This window comes from Nyctibius grandis, chromosome 29 (genome assembly GCF_013368605.1).
Source record: "Nyctibius grandis isolate bNycGra1 chromosome 29, bNycGra1.pri, whole genome shotgun sequence".
NCBI classification, from domain to species: Eukaryota; Metazoa; Chordata; class Aves; order Nyctibiiformes; family Nyctibiidae; genus Nyctibius; species Nyctibius grandis.
In genome coordinates, this window is record NC_090686.1 from 5,435,437 (window position 1) to 5,454,885 (window position 19,449).

General features: G+C 40.4%; 1 protein-coding gene across 8 annotated transcripts in view; it reads right to left on the reverse strand.

The window, feature by feature from the left end:
• WNK2 (WNK lysine deficient protein kinase 2) overlaps positions 1 to 19,449 on the reverse strand; it is a 126,599-nt gene that overhangs the window by 55,056 nt on the left and 52,094 nt on the right. For all 8 annotated transcript variants that reach the window (XM_068419926.1, XM_068419920.1, XM_068419921.1 and 5 more), the window contains exons 6-9: positions 9,782 to 9,870; positions 8,718 to 8,937; positions 5,653 to 5,941; positions 2,298 to 2,494 (exon numbers count right to left, since the gene is read on the reverse strand). In XM_068419926.1, coding sequence (XP_068276027.1) covers positions 2,298 to 2,494; positions 5,653 to 5,941; positions 8,718 to 8,937; positions 9,782 to 9,870 — 795 coding nt within the window. The remainder of the gene's footprint in view (positions 1 to 2,297; positions 2,495 to 5,652; positions 5,942 to 8,717; positions 8,938 to 9,781; positions 9,871 to 19,449) is intronic.

A 19,449-nucleotide genomic window follows, 5' to 3' on the forward strand; every position in this document is an offset into this window, starting at 1 on the left:
GGATGCCAAGAAAATGAATTGAGGAATGAGAAACAAATTAAAACCACAGTGGAAGTGGAAACAAAAAAAAAAAAGAAATTCAAGATAAGATTTGTAACAGCAGCAGTTCACTAAAACTTCAGCTCAAAGTAGATAAATTAAAAATAAACAGCATGCCAGACTAAGGCTCATAAGCCTAAAAAAAATAACCTACTACAGCTCCAGCTATGTGCTTTGTTATCATGGTAAATAACCTCCTAGATAAATGGAGTGATTTTTTTTTTTGTCTTGGGAAATGGAAGGTTTTGAGGCAGAATTTTGTTCTTGTGTTTGTTGAGATTTTCAAACCTTGGAAATTTTTACCTAAGGTATCGTAGGAAGAAAAAAAGAATATATGGAAACCCCATCAGAAAATAAAAAGCTATGAGAAATATTTTGCTCGTGAATAAAGGTTATTCTCTTTCCAACCCCTCAATCACTAAAAAAAGTAATGCATTTAGGTTAAAATTACTGAAAACTATCAATGGAAAGATTGAGTCTTTTAGAGCAGAGTATGCTGCACAGCTCAATTCAATAAAAAAAACTTCTGCTCAAGATGTGCCTTTTGAGTGTTAGAGTTGTTTAGTGCTTCAGGTGAACAAGAAGTGAGGAAGAATGCATCCCAGAAGACGTATGATGTCAGAAAGGTGGTTTCCACAGCGGAGGGCGCTGGCTACAGATGTCAAGGATGAATTTTTTTTCCTTCAGGTGAACAGAGTCATGCTTCAATGCATTCACAAAATACAGTTCATGATTTCTTGCAGGCATTTTGGAAAATATAAGGTAAAAACCAGGGAAAATGATGCACTTCCCAAGTACGGAGGGTAAATCTGGATCAAGCAGGAAAAAACCATTGGTCCTGGATTTTTTCTTCTCTTAAGTCAAATAGGATGAAACAAACAAAAAAACCAACCTACCACATCATTACTGTCAATTTTACTAGGCAGGTTGCTTCCAGTGCTCGGGGTAGCTGCAGTCACCAGCTTGCTCTCCACCAGCGGTGTTTTGCCAGCGTGCACCATGGCTGGGACTGTCCAGGCATGTTGCCTTCTCCGCCACCGGAGGATTCAGAAGACAGAATGTTTTCTGCAACTCTTGCAGATCTCATGGGAGAAGAACCGGTCTTTTGGCTAATTACGTATTGTAAAGATTCATGTAACAGAGGCAGGTCTAAACTTCTGCCACATGGCCTGCTTAGTTGGGGAAGAGGTTGAGACACCAAGTTTTCTGGGAGTTGGCTACCTGGGGAGTGAGCACTTGCAACAGGCATCAAGACTTCTGTCACGTTTTGATCTTGTCTAGACTGAACAGGCTAAGCATGTCTGGCAGGGTTGTGGAGGAAACACGAGCTCCGTAGGGTTGGCAGAGGTCCCCAGTGCCACCAGAGGCGATGTGCCTGCTGCCTCTTCTCTAGTCTGCAGATATGCATTTTCCTCTCACGGTTCTTGGGGAAGGGACGTTGCGTTTGGAGTCAAAGCCACGACGGGGTCGCTGTGGTGGTGAAAAGCAGTGTGAGCGCTGCCCGTCATCTGTGATGGGGGCAGGTTGGAACCGGAACACAGTGCTGCCACAGCTTCTGAAGGACGTAACACGCTCACGTTGTGCCTCTCACAGGAAGCACCTGAAGATTTATGGTCACTCGCGTGTGTTTGTTCTTGCACCAGTAGTTCCATTAATTGCTTTTGGTCAAGGTCATAACAGCACAAAAACAGGAGCAAGTGTGAACGTCTGACTGGGCTACCAGTGCTTGATTTTGGAGCCTCAGTAATGGACATACGTCGCCAACTCTGCGCAAGATTAAATCCAAATCCAGAGCCAGAATGGCAGTGGCTGGATGTATGACTGTCGGAACTGGAAGAAACATCAGACCCAAGAGGCTCTTGAACAAATGTAGGAACAATAATGTGTGGCTATACTGACAGTGAACAACACCAAACAGAACAGTCCTCAAACATGTGTATGAGTTTAAAACTAATCACTGCAAAGCTACTAATGTAGTTCAGCAACAACAGATTGATAAGAAGCTTTTTTACTGCAAGTATGACAGCTGCCAGTGAATCACGTCTTCAGAATGGCAAATATAGCTAGCCATACACCATCTACCAAGCACACGTTTCAGATCAACTAGGAACGTGTTACTGAGCAAGTCACCATCAATAGAGATGAGAGAGGAATATATAGAGCAAGCCCTGGAATCCATACCTACTGAAAACAAGAGTATAAATGAGACATTAAGTATGATCTAGGATACAAAATGACTTCAAAAAAGCTTGACTTACTGCGGAGGGCTGCTGGTAGTGCCCCAGCTGCTGAAGGCTATGGGCCACAGCCTGGCTCTCGCTCAGAGGTGGGCTGTACACCCGTTGGATAGCAGGAGGTACGGGATCAGGCAGAGACGAGTAGATGACACTTTGCTGGCTGCTTTGGGAGTCTGAATAAACAGTGGACCCCTGGCCACTGTCAAATGTGCTGTCAGCTGAAAGAACAATATTTTTTTATTAAAAGCTCAACAACTCCTGACGTTCAAGTAATGATTTTAGAGCAAGGTCAACACTGATTTATGTAATTAGCATTTTTACTGTCCTAGCCCCTTCTGTTATATAAATAAATTATACAACACAAATGTTCTTTTCTACAAAAGGCACATACTGCTTCTCTTAAGCCAAAACTCATCCCCATGGATTTCTGTGCACGATGATATTTTAGGCACATTGATATTTCCTTTAAAGGGCATAAGGTTGACATTAAGAATTGCAGATGTTTATAGATTTTGTAGGATGAAAGGAATGGAAACCCCAATTGTAACGTTCATAGCAGATCACGGAGTCTTTTAGAGTGACATCTCCCAGGGATGCACCGACTTTAACACCTTTTTTATTAGCAGCACTGAAAATTACAAAATTCTTTTACACTGTATGCTTTTTAGTTCAGCAAATCATGCCCTACTTGAGTATACAGCAACACCTGGAGATAAAGAACAGATAACTATTCACAGGTTTGCAGCGATTTAGAAGTACCAGTCAGAAATCTGTCAGCATTTCTCGTGTGGAGTGTTTGCCCACTCTGTAGAATTGCACATCTACGGGTACTGGGCAAGCATCACAGCTTTTGTCCAACGGAAATAAAACTGTACCATTGAGTATCACTGATTTTAAAATGTCTTTTCACCACTTTCAAAGCCTGTAAAGTACAGGCGCCCAGTTCTTCTTGAGCATAAGCTACTGTTGCCTTCATTTGAGAGATGAAATGAGACAATCAAGACTGTAGCTGTAAGTATCCAAAAGACAAATAGCTTGTAACAGAGATCTAAAATTCAAAACTGAAAGAAAACTAACACGTAACAAAAAAATGGTTTGTATTACAGCTAAGTTTAAATGCTATTTCTTTTTTAAACACTTTCCATCTTCTCTTTTTTCCATATTCCAAATAAGGTTTTACTTATTTGGCTTTTAAATAACAAATTATTTTCTAATAGCACCAGAGATGACATTCCTCCTCAGTATTCACAAACTATTCTCCCAACTGCCTTTTTTTTTTTTCCTCCAAAATTAAACTCCCCTCTATATTTATACAGCTCATTTCTAAAAAGAGTCAACATGACCCTGCTCTAAGGAGGCAAGGATTTCTGCCGCATACACACTTCCATCTTATTACAAACAATTAAGACCTCAAAGGAAAAAAGAAAAAAAAGAGTATGACAGTAGAGTGCTAAAGTAAAAGCTGTGAGTCAATCTCAGATTTTTATAGAACAACATGCATTACACACATTAAGTTATTCATCTACATTTTTACATTTGACCTCAGATTATTATTTGAATTGGTAGGACAGTAACTTATAGAGGTCATAGGCCTAACATCACTAAGGAAATGTTCAAAGACATCTCAGTGAATTGCAAGTAATACCAAATATTGGTTAAAAGTTGAGGAGGAGTAGGAAATAAAATGGGGGGGTTTATATTTAGTATAAAATTCTGCCAACTCATGTCCAACAGAACCATGGGAAGCACAAGTAGCCTCACTGTACCATCAGAAACAGTGAGAGTCATAATTACAGTGTTTCTCAAAGGCATTAGACAGCATGAAATAAGTATGAAATGAGATCAATTTAGCTTCAGAATAAAAGCTTTGTAAATACTGCAATATTCTGAGAGTTACGCAAAGACGGCCATTTCTCATGTCTTGTAAAGGTTTGTTTTCTTGTAGAGGCATGCTTGGGTATTTTAGTATTCCACGCAGACCTCTGTATAGCAGTTTATACAATACCTGAATTAAAGCAGCAGCTGTCTCTTCGCTAAAGATAATGCATCTTTAATTTAAATATGCTTACATAAAAGTCCAGAACAGTAAAATAGAAACATTATGATAATAGTTAAGTAGTAAAATACGTACATCGGATTTTATCAGAAAAACTGGCTAGAAAAGAACTCATAAAATTTCGATTCTTCCAAGCTAAAAATATCTGGCAATGTTTCCTTCAAGATGTTTAAAAGTATAAATAGATTAAGATTTCAATACCAGAGCTTAACTCGGTAACAAAGGTTGATTTTAGGGGACCGAGACAGGGACAAGTTACTTTAGGTAAAAAACAACACTACTTCCTCATGCCTTGCTGTTTGGGGGAGGTAAGTCTGGTGCTCAGAAATAAAATGAAGACACAACAAGCTCTGCAAGCAAAGCCAGGTAGTTTCTTATTCAGAGACAGACCAAAATCAGTGCTTGGAATTAAAACAGGAGATGTAAATCCATCTGTCTTGAAATAGCCCAGTGATCACTCTTGAATCAGCCCCCAGCTGAACGTAAAGAGTTGGCAGATCATCAGCATGTAGCTACCAGGGCCTGGATGAACGAGAGCAACTACCTACTCTGACCCCCTATAATGAAGATCAAACAACCCCCTTGCTTCAAGCCCACGAGCTCAGAACAAAACAGAGCCTGGAGGAACCGAGAGCACCTGCATCATGACATAAGGACCCCAATAACAACCACAGTGTCAACCCACCACGTCCGGTGCTCCCAAAATGCGTGACCAAACCACAGTTGACATTTCCCACAACACAGGGAAACCTTGAATTCCACCATGTAACATTCAGAGATGGATTTTTTTTTTTCTGCTGTAGACCTTTGCACAGCTTCACAAAAAGCTTCACGCAAGCCATCGAGAGTAACTCACAAAACGCAAGAAACTGCAGCGCTTGGTTTCAGCAAGGTCTGCTTTTGAATAAACGTCTCTGCATTGCCAACATCGTTTGAAAAAGCCACCAGCCGCTCTGACCAGTTTGGTGCCAATTCAACTGCTGTAGGCTCTGAAATTGTGTTTTGCACAACCTTAGTGTTGATCCCACCATCTGGCAAAGAAAACATGCATTTTTTATGTCTCCTCACGTTTCTGTTTACAAATATCTTACGTTTTCTGCATTTACTGCTGCTGAAGGAGCTATCTCTATATTATATATTTTTTCTTGAAACTTTATTTCTTTCAAAATTGTTACGCATCTGTCTGAGACACTTGTGTTCTTTGAGCTACTGTGCACTAACCTGCACAGCAGCTCATCTCACCGCTAAGCTCAGATTATCGTTGATTTTCACCCTCGGCCATTCACCACCGTATGCACGCAAAACCAACACGAGACTTACACGCAACAGACGTGACGCTGGTGGGCAGGTTTTGCTGAAAGGGATGCTGGTCTGCCTCAGGCTCCTCCGGCTCGGACAGGACGTGGTGACCAGTGTGAGAAAGATAGGTGACTTGGACCTGCTGTGCATGCGGCATCTTTAACTTCTCCAGACATTCAGAGTCCCGACGTTCCTCTGACTGCATCCTAGGCCAAATTCTCTCTCTTCTCCATAATATTAACGCCACTCTGTCACGTATCGACTTCGCAACTATCTTGACATCGTTTTCATGAAAAAATCCAGAGTCAATCTACAGAGGAGGCACAAACTTAGCAAGATTCTGTGTGCATGGATGGGCACACACACACGTATTACTTGAATCTCTTCCTAACAGAGAAAACATCCATTTGAAATAACATGAATTACATATTTATTCCTCACAACAACAGGATTTCAAGAGCTTGATGGTTTGTTTTTGTTTTTTTTTTAAATAAAACTTCTATCCCTAATGCATTTTAAAACAACAATATGTAATTTCTAAGACTTGAATATATATCGGGTCAATTTATTCACCAGTCAACATCCATTGAGAAGAAGAGAGCAAGTTTAACTGCAGATGGATTTTTTTTTAGACTAACAGAATAGTTAAAAGAGGAAAGAAACATCTTTGTAAAATGGCCTTTGAACAATGCAAATGGAGTAAACCATACTACCCTTAAATCAGAATTTATTGCCTGAACCTTTCCAGGATACACAGTTCCCCAAATTACTGTGCTTGATATCACAGCAAGTTATAAAGGAAAAGATGTTAACAGAATTTTGTCTCAAATTAACTTCTCTTAAAAGGTAAAGTCAGTCAGTATTGATTGACTTTTTAAAAGAAAAAGCTTATCATCGAGGCAAATGTAGACTGTTCACATTTGACTGAAAAGGGGACCAGGCTTTCTCAAAATTCAACTGCTCAACAGATAAAAGGAAATTCATCTTTGTGCTATTTGTTTGCATAATCTCCTACAGCATAAGGGTATGAATTTCAGTTTAATAATGCCCTAGCAGAGATTTGTCTGCTCTCCCTACATCCTTAACACACATATTCCAGATGTGGAAGCACTTATATATATGGAAGAAATCTAGAGGTTTTCCTTCTTTGCTCTTGCCCAAACACAAGACAGTTTTACACATTAGATTTTTGCTGTTTAATAGGTGCAAAGCAGCTTAAAATACAGATGGATATGGGTATTTTCCACTGCCTGTGCCCTCAGACCTTACTGACATTCCTGAACCGATGATCCAGCAAATGCTAACGACAGAAGGGAGTCACTTGAGAGAACCACACAGGTCCAGAGAACCTTGTATGGTATTAACGAACGTGCCCAGCAGATTCTTCATGACAAAGCTCAATGGGAAGGCACTGAAAACCTGCCACATAGCATTTTTTTTTTAAAACAATTCTTATTCCTACATTTCCATATAGAAAATGGTTAAAGTTTAATGAAAACGTGCTATTTTACAGTACCAACTGGTTCTGAAACATAACTTAGGTTGCAAACACACCAGAACATTTCAAGTTCCTTTTGCCCGCATCGTTTGGACAGGCAGGAACGCCTGGATATTGAAAACCCACCAACAATGATAAATAACTCCCCATACTCAAAAGGTCTCCTGCATTCTTCTCTTCCACAGCACATAAAGCAACACAAATTGATGAAAGCAACATGGCTTTGGTGTTCCACAACTCATAAGGGCTAGACAAGGCCATTTAGGAATTAATGGCCCCCTTCCCCCCTGCTCGTCCGCCCAACAACCTCAAATTTGAAAGCATTTCAGATGCAGTCACTTACGTAACTGTTAATGTAACAGTAAAACGTAGGTTTTACAATAATTTGGGAAAGGGAATAGTACCACAGTAGTTTGGGAGTGATCCATTTAAGTATACTTTTTACAATAATTATTTCCTCTTCAAAACAAAATATCACAACTATGGGCCAACTAACCCACAGAACTTCAAAACTCCAAACATTTCTATAAATACTTAAATGCAAAATATAACAGCAAGTAACTGTACCAGAGCAACTTTTAAATGAAATGAGTCCAGTAACAATACGTTGCTCAAAAAGTATTGGACCTACTGCAAACTAACAACAAGAAGACAGAGGAGCTTGAATTTCTCCCACTAAATTTGGAGGACACGGTGATGAGTCCAAGCATAGTAAGGCAATGTTACCAAAATGAGTGCCTCCTAAGCAGAACAGGAGTGGTGATGACAACATCATTAAATGGGATCCCTTGGGATTTAGGGTATAATAGGGACATTTCTGCAAGCACGAGAAAATGCAGACCCTTGACTAAGTGCTTACTGATTCTGTTTCCGTGACATTAGAAAACCTACACAACTGCAGTAAAGACATCATTAAAATACAAGTTCAAGGACTATATAGTGAAACTGGAACACAAAACAGTTTTTCTAAGAAAACCCCACAAGTTATGAAGATACAGAAATTCACCAAGTTAAATTCATCTGTTAAAAAAATCCAGATCTTATTCCTAACTCCGTGCAGTGGGTTTGAACCTAATTTCCTATTTATGTTTGGTGACAGAGTGGCTGACCACAGCCTTTCCTCATCTACATTCCTCCTAAGTAACATCAACAGAAAAGATGGAAAGAAGTGTTCTGAAGAATTCTGTGCAGAGCATTTTGTGATTGAACTTTTGAACTACTCTAATTTATTTCAAGCTGCTGTCTGAAACTAAACAGATTCCAAACCAACTTAAAGACATTCAACAGCTAACAGAAATTGGCAGAAGAGTTTTCAAGATATAAAAGTAGAAGAGACCTCTACGCTCCCTAAGCTATTTGAAATGCCATTTCATGCATCCATTTTCATACTTGGCAAACAACATTTTTCAGTGATTAGTTCTTCCCCATTTATCTCTTGTAGTGTTCATTCTAAAATCAATGCAAACTGCTTAAACTTGACACGTGGAACGGTTTAAATGGAAGTAACTTTACCAGATTCATCCCTGCAGTCCTTTGAGATTTATGCACTACTTTATATATATACATTTTTGTCAGAAGTCTATTTTACCATTTCTTGTGCAACATCATCAGGAGTTTCCTTCTCCAGATCAAAAGTAAACTCAATGGCTCCATTATCTTTGGGTTTTCCTTTCAGTTTCTTAGGATCTTCTACCCAGAGTCTTAAGGCAATAGAGGATTTCCTACCATGGTCTTCTTCTGCAAGTTCCACTCTTACCCCAGTATCTTCAGCAAAAAAGGCATGGCTTAATAAATCTTTAATTTCGTATCTGCAATGGAAATAAAGAATATTCAAATACTGCAACTCAAGCACTTTCAAAGAAGTTTGTGACAAAAAACTGCCGTTAAAGGCGAAAACATTTACAGTATGTTTGGTGTTCAGCCATAACAAATTGTGTTCTTAGCAGAAAGACATAGTATTTCCAGTGTTATTAAGGACTGATGAAAAAATGATGTTTCCTATTTCACAAAGCTTCAGCAATATTCATACACCATAAATATGAATGGAAAGGTAGATTATAGCTTTGCTCAACTTTTGAGTTTTTGAGCTTAATGAGTACTAAAAAGAGGTTCCCTCTAGGTAGCCAGCTGAGGTCCCTAAAAACCATATTTGTGGAAGTTATGAATTACTGAACAGTAGACGCACTAATTAGGAGAGGCCAGGATAAGAGATTAGGTTTTAAGACCAAAGCTGGAAACAAGGCATGATTTGTCTTCATATCCAGAGGCTAATGAGCCAATGGAATCTGCTATAACAGCTTGTGGTGAAGCTCTACCACATCGCATTCATGGTTGACCTCCACCCCACTTGATGCTCCACACAGAACCACCTGAGTGAGATGCCAGAATGTGCTAGAATACGCTAGCTCACACATCCACAACGATGCATTCTGACCTTATTCTTTGAAGCTGAGAGGCTGAGGACACAACAATGGCATTTATTCTATTTTCTTGACATTATATGGCAGCAAAACAGGCATTTATATTTGTATTTCCATCCTGCATTGTCTCCTGCACAGGGGAAACCCAGAGGCCAGAACACAAATCCACAGACAGCTTTGAAATCTCTGCAGACACATTATTTAATGCAAAACTTGATTACTTGAAACAAACCTTTCTTCTTTATTTTTGCAAATGCACTCCCCAATTATCTCCTTAATTTCAGGATCAGTAACTTTCTCAAAGCTTGCTGGCTTTATACCCTAAAAGGATAGAGAAAAACAATTTAGTTTGGAAAATAATTACATTATATCTCTTAATTAAGGACATTTTCCCTACATTTTACAGTCAATTCAACCCTTGGAGCATCTAATACTTTCAAGTTGTTAGTCAATATAAAACTGAATTGAAGATTTAGGGCTACCATACTTTTAAGTACCATTGCACTTCAAAATAAGCACATGAGTTTGTACATGAACTCAGCCATACACAGGGTAAATCTCCCTTTTTCTTTACTAACCTTTGCAAACCTTACTTTTATATCCTGTGGACTCTGAAGTCAATATTCAAGAAACAGCCAATTATAAATTTTCCAGATGACTCTTTTCTAAAATTATTCCTTTTATGTTTTTTGTCTTAACTCTCAAAACGCTAAATGAATAAAAACAAATAATCATGTTTTTTCTTCAAATAGCCAGTTTCAAGAATGAGTCAAAAATACCTTGGAAGACCCACGTTATTCCATATTCCCACTTTCCACAAATCTTTTGCTTTTCTATGTCCCCAACACTCTCCAACACCTTCGCCCCCCCCAAAAAAAAGCCAAAGAACCAACCCCAAAACCAAGCAGGGGAGCAGGAGAATACACCCAACAACTCTGTGTTGCTCTTGTATTTCCCCAGCACACTGTTAGAATCTTATTGGGAATGAGTAGCAGAGCAGGTGTAACCTATACGTCAACCTATAAATCAAGTTAAATCTCTGTCAAACATTCAACATTTTTGCTGGGAAGAGTGTTCAGGTCTAGATTTGGAACAGCTAACCTATGAGCATGGCCTTGCAAGGAGAAAGCCCGACTCCATTTCAGAAGAAAACTTCAAGACGCAGAATTCGCTTCTCCCCACAGGGAGCTCTGGCTCAACATAGATGCAACAGGAATAGTTGGCATTTCTTTCAGGTTAGGTGGCATTGTTTTAAGAAGATGGAGAGGATTTAAAAGAAACACACAGACACTTCTAGGGCAGTCATAGGTCATCTCTCCCTACTTTCTAACATTTCAGGACCAAGATCTTAACTCAGTATCATCCTCCTCGGGGTATAGAGCCCCTTAATTAAAGCAACATATATCTTACCAATGTAAAGAGAGACTGTAGGAGAAGCAGTATGCAAGTTCTCAGGCTAAATAACAGTTTATATATGATGTCATCTTTCTCTTCATGTAATCAAAATACACTACAAAAAAACTACCAGGAACACCCGGGCAGTTACACACACGTGCAGCGGTGCCTTTTCAAAGCCCAGGATGACAATTTCTTCTGATGCCAGGTTGCAGACAGGGAGGACGTTCCAGCATTTCCAGCACGGCCACCCTACCACTCTCCTTGTCAAACAACACAGGAGTAACTAACAAGTACCCAACATCTGTAACACCGGTAACTCATCCCCATTCAGTTCAACAGAAGATTTCCTGTGAATACTTTTCATGTATATAGAACCATAGAATCATTTTAGTTGGAAAGGACCTTTAAGGTCATCAAGTCCAACCATTAACCCAGCACTGCCAAGGCCACCACTAACCCATGTCCCTCAGCACCACATCTACTCGGCTTTTAAATCCCCCCAGGGATGGTGACTCCACCACTTCCCTGGGCAGCCTGGTCCAATGCTTGTCGTCTAGAGCTGAATATACCAAGAGTGTCAACACAAGAAGTTACCCTTTTTATTTGTGATGTTCGGCTTAAATCACAAAAAAATTGATTCCGTTTTAAAACCACATAACATCTCTACCTACTAAAACAAGATGTATAAGGATGAAAATTTGCCAAAATTAATTTGGGAACAGATTCTGCAGTTAGACCCTATTACTTAAGGACCCGAGTACTTCCAATGAAGTCAATAAGTGGAATAAAAAGGAAACATGATTTCCTTTATCTAAAAAAACAGAATCTGATTAAGCACATAACTGAATGGGATTTGGACCTTTAACTCCATTCAAATCCTTTTAAAGTTTCACCCTGAAAGAACAGTAAATAATGGGTCATGCAGTGGCAGATAAGAAGCCTGAAGTTCTGAAGAGTAGAATTTGGCTCACTTGATGCTGCCTTGGATTAAAAAAAAAAAGTATTGCAGAAAATGTCTGCAAATACTTCACTGAATTTGATCTTGAATAAATTTTTTTGATGAATTTCAATGACAGTTGGCATCTCTCTGAGAATTTCTGAATACTCCCGCATTAAATTATACTTCTAGATTTTTATTAACGTTCTGTTGCCATTCAAGCCTCAGATCTGACTTTAAACTTGGATTGATTATTTATTTCTTTCCAGTCATTCACTCTCTTTTTGTCTTAAAACTCAAGAGTGAAATATGCAATTCATAAATTTTGAAAAAAATATAATCACAGAATAGTCATACAAAGACTCATCTTCCCAGTTTTGCCTAGGCAGAGAGCGTCTGAGATCCACAAAAAAAAAAAAAAAAACATTCTTGTGGGAACAAAACAAAATAATCTGTACATGTGGCTGGCTCGCTGTGACCTGCTAAGAAGAATTATTTGCTTAAGCAAACCTAAATCTTCCTTATGAACTGAGGGTTAAAATTTTGGATATTAGAAAAATGTATCAAAATGGCAGGGAGTGTCTAGCCTACCAAAGCCCAGGCTTGCTTAAAACAAGCAAAAGCACACCACAGTGTGTCAAGAGTGCTTCTTAAGAGACTTCTGATACCCGAATTAGAAATAAAAGAAAATAAAGTACCAAAAGACATTTTTAGCATGAATCCTCCCTACCCTAAAGCTACATGAGCCTATCACGTTCTCAGATGGGGAGCAGTTTGAAGGACTCTCCGGTAATTCACAAAGGAAAGCAACAGGACAAATCTCTCCATTTTCAAACACTCCAATTTTCTATAGGAAACCATTGATTTCCGTCTTAGTGACATTTATCAGGAAGAATGGGTAATAAAGACCATCATCTGCTATAGCTTAACGTTTACTGAAAAATATCCCACAAATGTGCATCGGTATCAATTTAACTGAAAAAAAAAAACAAACCCAAAACCAACCAACCAACAAAAAACCCCGAACAAACAAAAAAACCCCCCAAAACCCTAAAACAGCAGTAGAGGCAACTCACCATATTACCTGAAGAGCTTTCAGCTACCTAGAGGAATATATTGCTCACGTGTCTACGCACTCAAGAGAACCTGCCAATCGCTTTTTATAATTGCAAAGCGCTTCACGGGGATCTTAACACAAACTGAACATATGAGACACAAATAGCATAAGGCATGTCACAGCATCTCTCCATTTAATTTCCTTTTCCAGAATTTACGACCAATCTTCAGTTACATGGTTCAACTTGAACCCTGACATGACTGGGATGGAACAGGGTAGGACATGTTGGGCATCTAGAAATTAGGTTTGCCTGAAAATGGTCCTTTTGACAGATCCCTGACGACTGACCCTGATTTTTGACCTTGCAAATTCCACCAAAAAATCCAGCAACTCCTCCAAACATCATTTTACTTTCAACATCCTTTGAAGTAACACTGACTTCTGTCCACGCTTCTATTGTATTAATCTACTGAATTAAGCTATGAATAGATGACTAAAACAAACAAGGACAAAATATGCATGGCGAACTACTGAACTGAACGGCTTTGCCAAAGTCTGTTCTCAATGCCCATCTGCTGTAGTATGCCTTTGCTCCTTACTCTTCATTAAAATCTCCAAGGCCATCTCATTGTAATGCTGCAAATCCTCCCTCCAGCGCTGTGCCCTGATGCTCAGGAGCCTCCTGACAATGAAGGGGGTTTATACGAAACGCGGGTTTCTCTTTGCAATCAAAGGACTCATTCATTTCTACAAGAGCCATCTGTCCTGAGCATTCGCAAGGAAATATGGCACCAAAACTCAAACTATATTAGCTAAGGAGTTATCCATGGCAGCTTGAAAACTGCACAGCCGCCTTGTAAATAAAAGTACATTTAACACCACTGCCTCTGAAATGTAGGGCTAACTGGTTGATAAGGCACGTAGGGATATTTTCACATTAATTATTTAAATGCTAAAAAAAGAAAAAAAGAAAAATAATCCAAGAGCAAAAATAAGAGAAGATAAAATAACATCCCTTTTGAGAATTTCTCTGTCTCAAACGGGATGACTGACTTTGAATCCCTCACCACCACTGAGCCTCCTCACCTTCTTTCTGAAGTGAGTAGATTTGAAATACATCACGCTCCAGTATAAGACAGTTGAGTCTACAGTCAGGCACATATAGGGCATTAAAGTTTTAACCTCCATGCTAGGGGCAAAAACATGAAGCTTGTTTTTCTGAGGTCTAAAAATAGGCGCTTGTCATTTTTCCATCAGCAGAGCACACTTTCAAAAGAGTAACACACAATGCTTTATAAAAGATGCACAGTGTATGCCAGACAAGTCAACATTAAGTCTGACCCATGTCAGTCAGTAATTTTTCTAATGCTTTCACCCAGGAGGTGACTTCCTAGTCTACATATAGTCTACTTTGGACTAAACCTCCACCTTCTACCCAAAGGTAGTCTCTAGACTCAGGTATTTCCTAGAAAAGGAAAAAACCTCTTCTTCCAATAAAGCTGAAGCCATGTTTCCAACTGGAGTTCCACCCACTCTCTGAAGACAATAAAGTGAAGGTGAAGTTCTCAGTTTTGTCAGGATTTTGTTCCATGACATTCAGCAGCGAGATCGCTGTGAGCAATCATAAACTCATCTCTATTTCGCTCCAAAATGGTACTCAATCCTAATGCTAATCTAAGGAGATTATCTGCAGATCTAAGAAGATATCTGAAACACACAAAAAGTCAATGCAATGACATTCATAACATTATTCCTCTGTTGTTGCTGTGCTACAGCTACAGCATTTATTCTATTGGTATGAGCAACAGAGTATTGCCTGCGAATGCTGAGAAAACATTCAATACGTTGATAAAAAAGAAACAATATGAAAACTTAAAATGCAAAACAGAACACTATAAACATGTGGGTTGTTTTAAAACCCGGGTTTGTGCTGCTAAACCCAACGAGGTTGCTACAAACCCCCGGCAGATACAGCTGGTCTGCTGCGCATTCTGCAGTGCAGTAGTAAGAAAACATTGGACTGGAGCTGCATGGGAAGGTCACAGACTCTGATGTTTCATCACTATTGTCTACATCAAAATCACTTGGCAGAATGATTAAACACAAAAAAAATCTGACTAAGAAAAACCATCAAGCTATGCATGAAAAATGAGATTATGGCATCAGAATGAAGGTCGCTGCAAATATGCTGACCAGGAAATCACTCCGAAGTTAACTGCAGTAAGTGTGGCTTGGACCTGTTTCTTGAAAAATATGCATTTATGTTACCTATCCACTTTTTAAATGTTTACACTGCAGGATTCAGGCTGAAAGGGCAGGGAGAGAGGTGACAAGTCATAACAAGCATTTCTCATCTGGCAAAGAAATGAGCCCCTCTGTACATCTGGGAAGTGACTGCTACTTTATCCTGGACTATTCTATACGTACAGCTACACATACGTAAAAAACGAGAGTGGAAAACTAAAGCAACACTTAAGCCATGAGAATATGGTCAGGTAGAATAAAAGGTCACTGAAATAAATAAGCGTAATAATCTTACAGACATACATAATGCGTAATATCTTAAAACAAAATAGTTAATTCCTCAGAAAGGTAACGTTTCTATTTTCTATAACACTGAGGAGTACCAGTGCATGTGACTTGAACAGCTACGACTGCAGATGTATCTTACACCCTGTTAGCAAGCAGGAGTTTGATAGAGTGTCAGGACATGGTGCAGAAATAATTGAAAAAGATATTATAATATTATATTATAAATATTTGTATATATTAAATAAATATGAATAAATATAACATAAATAAATATTATTATAATATAATAATATTATAAACATTTATCAATATTCTAAATAAAATTTGGCAAAACCAAGTAATACGGACTGTGCTGGGCAGCAGAAAGAACGTGCAGCCCAGCATAATTCAAAGTAAGGTTAGAGGCAATCTAAAGAATAAGGTGGTTATTGTACCTTCACTGGCAAGCAATCGCATGCTTGATGCAAACACTAGCAAGCAATTCCGACCCCTTTAGATGCTATTAGCACCTACAGCGGTCGCCACCACGATGCTGAGCCCAAGGCAGGATAAGTCAGTTATTTTATTTTATATTTTTAAAATAAAAGCACCAGGGAACTAGGCACAGCAATCTCCTTTTTACATTACATTGACCCTTAATTTAAAACACTAAAAACAGTGTTTACATTTCTGGTGCAAAAAAATAAGTTTAATCAAAAATTAAGTAAATTTCTCCCTGGCAAGCTGAAATACGTGACAGCGCTCAGGAGCACTGCACCATCGCCCCCTCCACCTGAGGTGGTCAGGGCCACTTTCTGCTCTAGCGAGAACCCCAAACCTCACCTCTCGCTGGGATGCAAACAGTGTAATTCAGACTCTAGATTTTAGTCTACACTCCATTTCTACGCTATATTTCAGTCTAAGAAAAGCCAACGCTCACAATGGCTGCTGCGTGACCAACCCGAACTCTTCAGGAAAAGCGATTTAAAGTTTTTTCGTCCGTAAGTCATCACCTCCCCAGCTAACGGGGCAGATCCCACCATTTGGTGGTGGCTCAGGATGAGGCGGAGGGACCCCACACCCCAAATGCCTACACCTCAACAGCAGTTTCCCTCAGCCCCCACAGCGTTGGCCAGGCAACTCACGCGGGTCGAAGCGGGGTCCCTTGCTGTCGCCAGCTCTTCTGCGGCCACAGCTCCTCTAGAGAAGCTGCTGAGCCCACGAGAGAGGTTCCTTCTGGGACAGGGATCCCTCCTAGGGCACCCGCTGCTCCTCTTGCACCCTCACCCCTGAGGTCCACCCCCTGCTCCTCCTCCCTGCCTGACAGTTGGTGCAGCTTTCTCCCTCTCCACAGGGAGCTGGTTAACCCTTTCCTTGGAACGACAGTAATGCCAGTTTTTCTATCTAAGGAATCCCAGTGCCTTTGCTCCCACTGCTACTGCCCCAAGCTCAGCTGAAAAACGCACCCTCCGTGTCTGTGCCTGATGTTTTCTGCCTCAGCTCTCCCTGCTAGACAGCTCTGTTTCAAAAATACCCCTTACAAGTAATAAAGTGACCTTTCAACAGCTTCTCCACCACCACTTGTTCTTCACGATAAGCATTATTTTCCGTCTCTCTAAAGTTGCTTACTAGCAACCAGTTGTATAATTTACAACAAGACCAGTTGTATGAAGTTATAATTTACCATATAATCCTCCACTATGTAAAGGTTATTGCCACAGAAAATGAGTTGGCTCAGGCTTTCACCAGTGTTTAAAAAAATGACTGCTTAAGCCTGCAAATTGAAATATAATATCTAATTAGGAATTCTCTGATTAATCATTAGTCTTTGCCATCTTGGATATTGCTTTGATAAACGAGGCTTAGGAGTCTTATGAAGTCTTAATTACCAATATTCCAGATGGCTAAGAGTTGTACACAGAGTTTCTCTGGGCATGTGGAGCAATGGAAGACACCTATCTGTGGCTCTAAATGCATACACACATACCCAGGTCGCCTTAACGTCAGCTAACCGTGATGGCAGCTCCACAAACAAATGAGGCACGCTGCTCACACAACACCCATCCAACACAGCAGATTAACAGGCCCTACACTTCTCATGAAAGTCATTCAGTATTTAGGATTACAAGACCAAAAGGGCACCCAGTATCGCATTCAGGACACGAGGCCCCAGAGCCTAAAATTAGGAGAGACTCCTGTTGTCACCACATGAAGCTTTAGAGCCTAAGGAGATGTCTCCTAAACTACCTACAAAGATGGCATGTAGAGCACACTCAGGACTACGTACCTAAACAAAGCCAACAAGCCGTTGTGCCAACAGAATAAACTTTCCCTTGTAGGAGAGGAGTGAATGGAATAACAACGTGATAAAGCACCGTGGGATAATGATGTGGAACAAGCAATCGTCCTCATAAGGGTTCAGGCAAGCAACTTCACTGAGCCAAATATTATTTCACTTCTTTGAAAAGACGTAGCATGTGCTTCCAGCCAGCCCATGGTGCAGAGTGCGATGGCTTGCAGTCAATAAACCAGCAGATCCATCTCTGCGCACGCTCCCTTCCCTACAGGGCCATAGGGAGCCACCCCAGCCATAGCAACGAAGATAACTGCACTGCTGAGTAGCTTCTGCTGCCTTTTTTTCTTGTTGTTTAATTATTCCTGAGTAGCTATGGGTTGAAAGCACCGCTCTTAGAAAAGTTAAACTACCAGAAATCAGGGTTACAGTCCATTGGGAAAGATCCAGCTTTCCCAAGCTACAAATATCAGCTTGCAACAGTTTACACAAAAATGGGATAAAGCCACTTCCCCTCTTCAGATGTGTCTTCCTGCTTTCAGAAGGTCATGGCATCTCTCTCATTTCCAGCAGGGACATCCTCCTGTGTCTTGTGATACTGACTTAAACTTTTAAACACAGACTCCCGAATAATTCCCATCCTCCCTCTCCCACCAGGTTAGCACCATCGCAGCTGGGTAGCACAGCAATCTACAACAAGAAGACCAACTTCCTGCTCTTCAGTGGTGGAAAAAGATAGATATTGAACAATACGGACTATACTTATAAAAGTTAAATTGCACATAAACCCATCATCTGGAACATGCAAGTGACTGGGTATCTGAGGAAACCATCTCTATAACCAGTGTGAGAGATTAACTTACAGCAAAATCAGAAAATGCAATTTTGACCTCGAGCAGTGTTTGCTGACTGTTTGACCCCCCCTGCAGTGCTGCGTCCAGCTTTGGGGCCCCCAACAGAAGAAGGACATGAAGCTGTTGGAGCGAGTCCAGAGGAGGCCACGAAGATGATCAGGGGGCTGGAGCACCTCTGCTATGGAGACAGGCTGAGAGAGTTGGGGCTGTTCAGCCTGGAGAAGAGAAGGCTCCAGGGAGACCTTCTAGCACCTTCCAGTACCTGAAGGGGCTACAGGAAAGCGGGAGAGGGACTTTTTACAAGGGCATTGAGTGATAGGACGAGGGGGAACGGTTTTAAACTGAAAGAGGGGAGATTTAGATGAGATATGAGGAAGAAATTCTTTGCTATGAGGGTGGTGAGACCCTGGCCCAGGTTGCCCAGAGAAGCTGTGGCTGCCCCCTCCCTGGCAGTGTCCAAGGCCAGGTTGGATGGGGCTTGGAGCAACCTGGTCTGGTGGAAGGTGTCCCTGCCTGTAGCAGGGGGGTTGGGACTAGATGATCTTTAAGGTCCCTTCCAACCCAAACCAGTCTGCGATTCTGTGACTGCAGGATTTCACAGAACCATATTTGTACTGGCCTGATTCACTAAACCTCTTGGAGAAGGCAAGCGGTCTCAAGTACCTTTCAAAATCAACCAGTTATTACTCAGTTTCATTAGGGAAGATTTTTGCTCCTAACAAGTAGTTGGATAAGAGGAATACAAACGAATTTTGGGACCGCACCCTTTGGACACTGAGAGATGGATCTGCTCAAGATACGTAAGCCTAACTACCCTTTCTACCTTCTAGGTCAAAGAAACAAAAGCAAC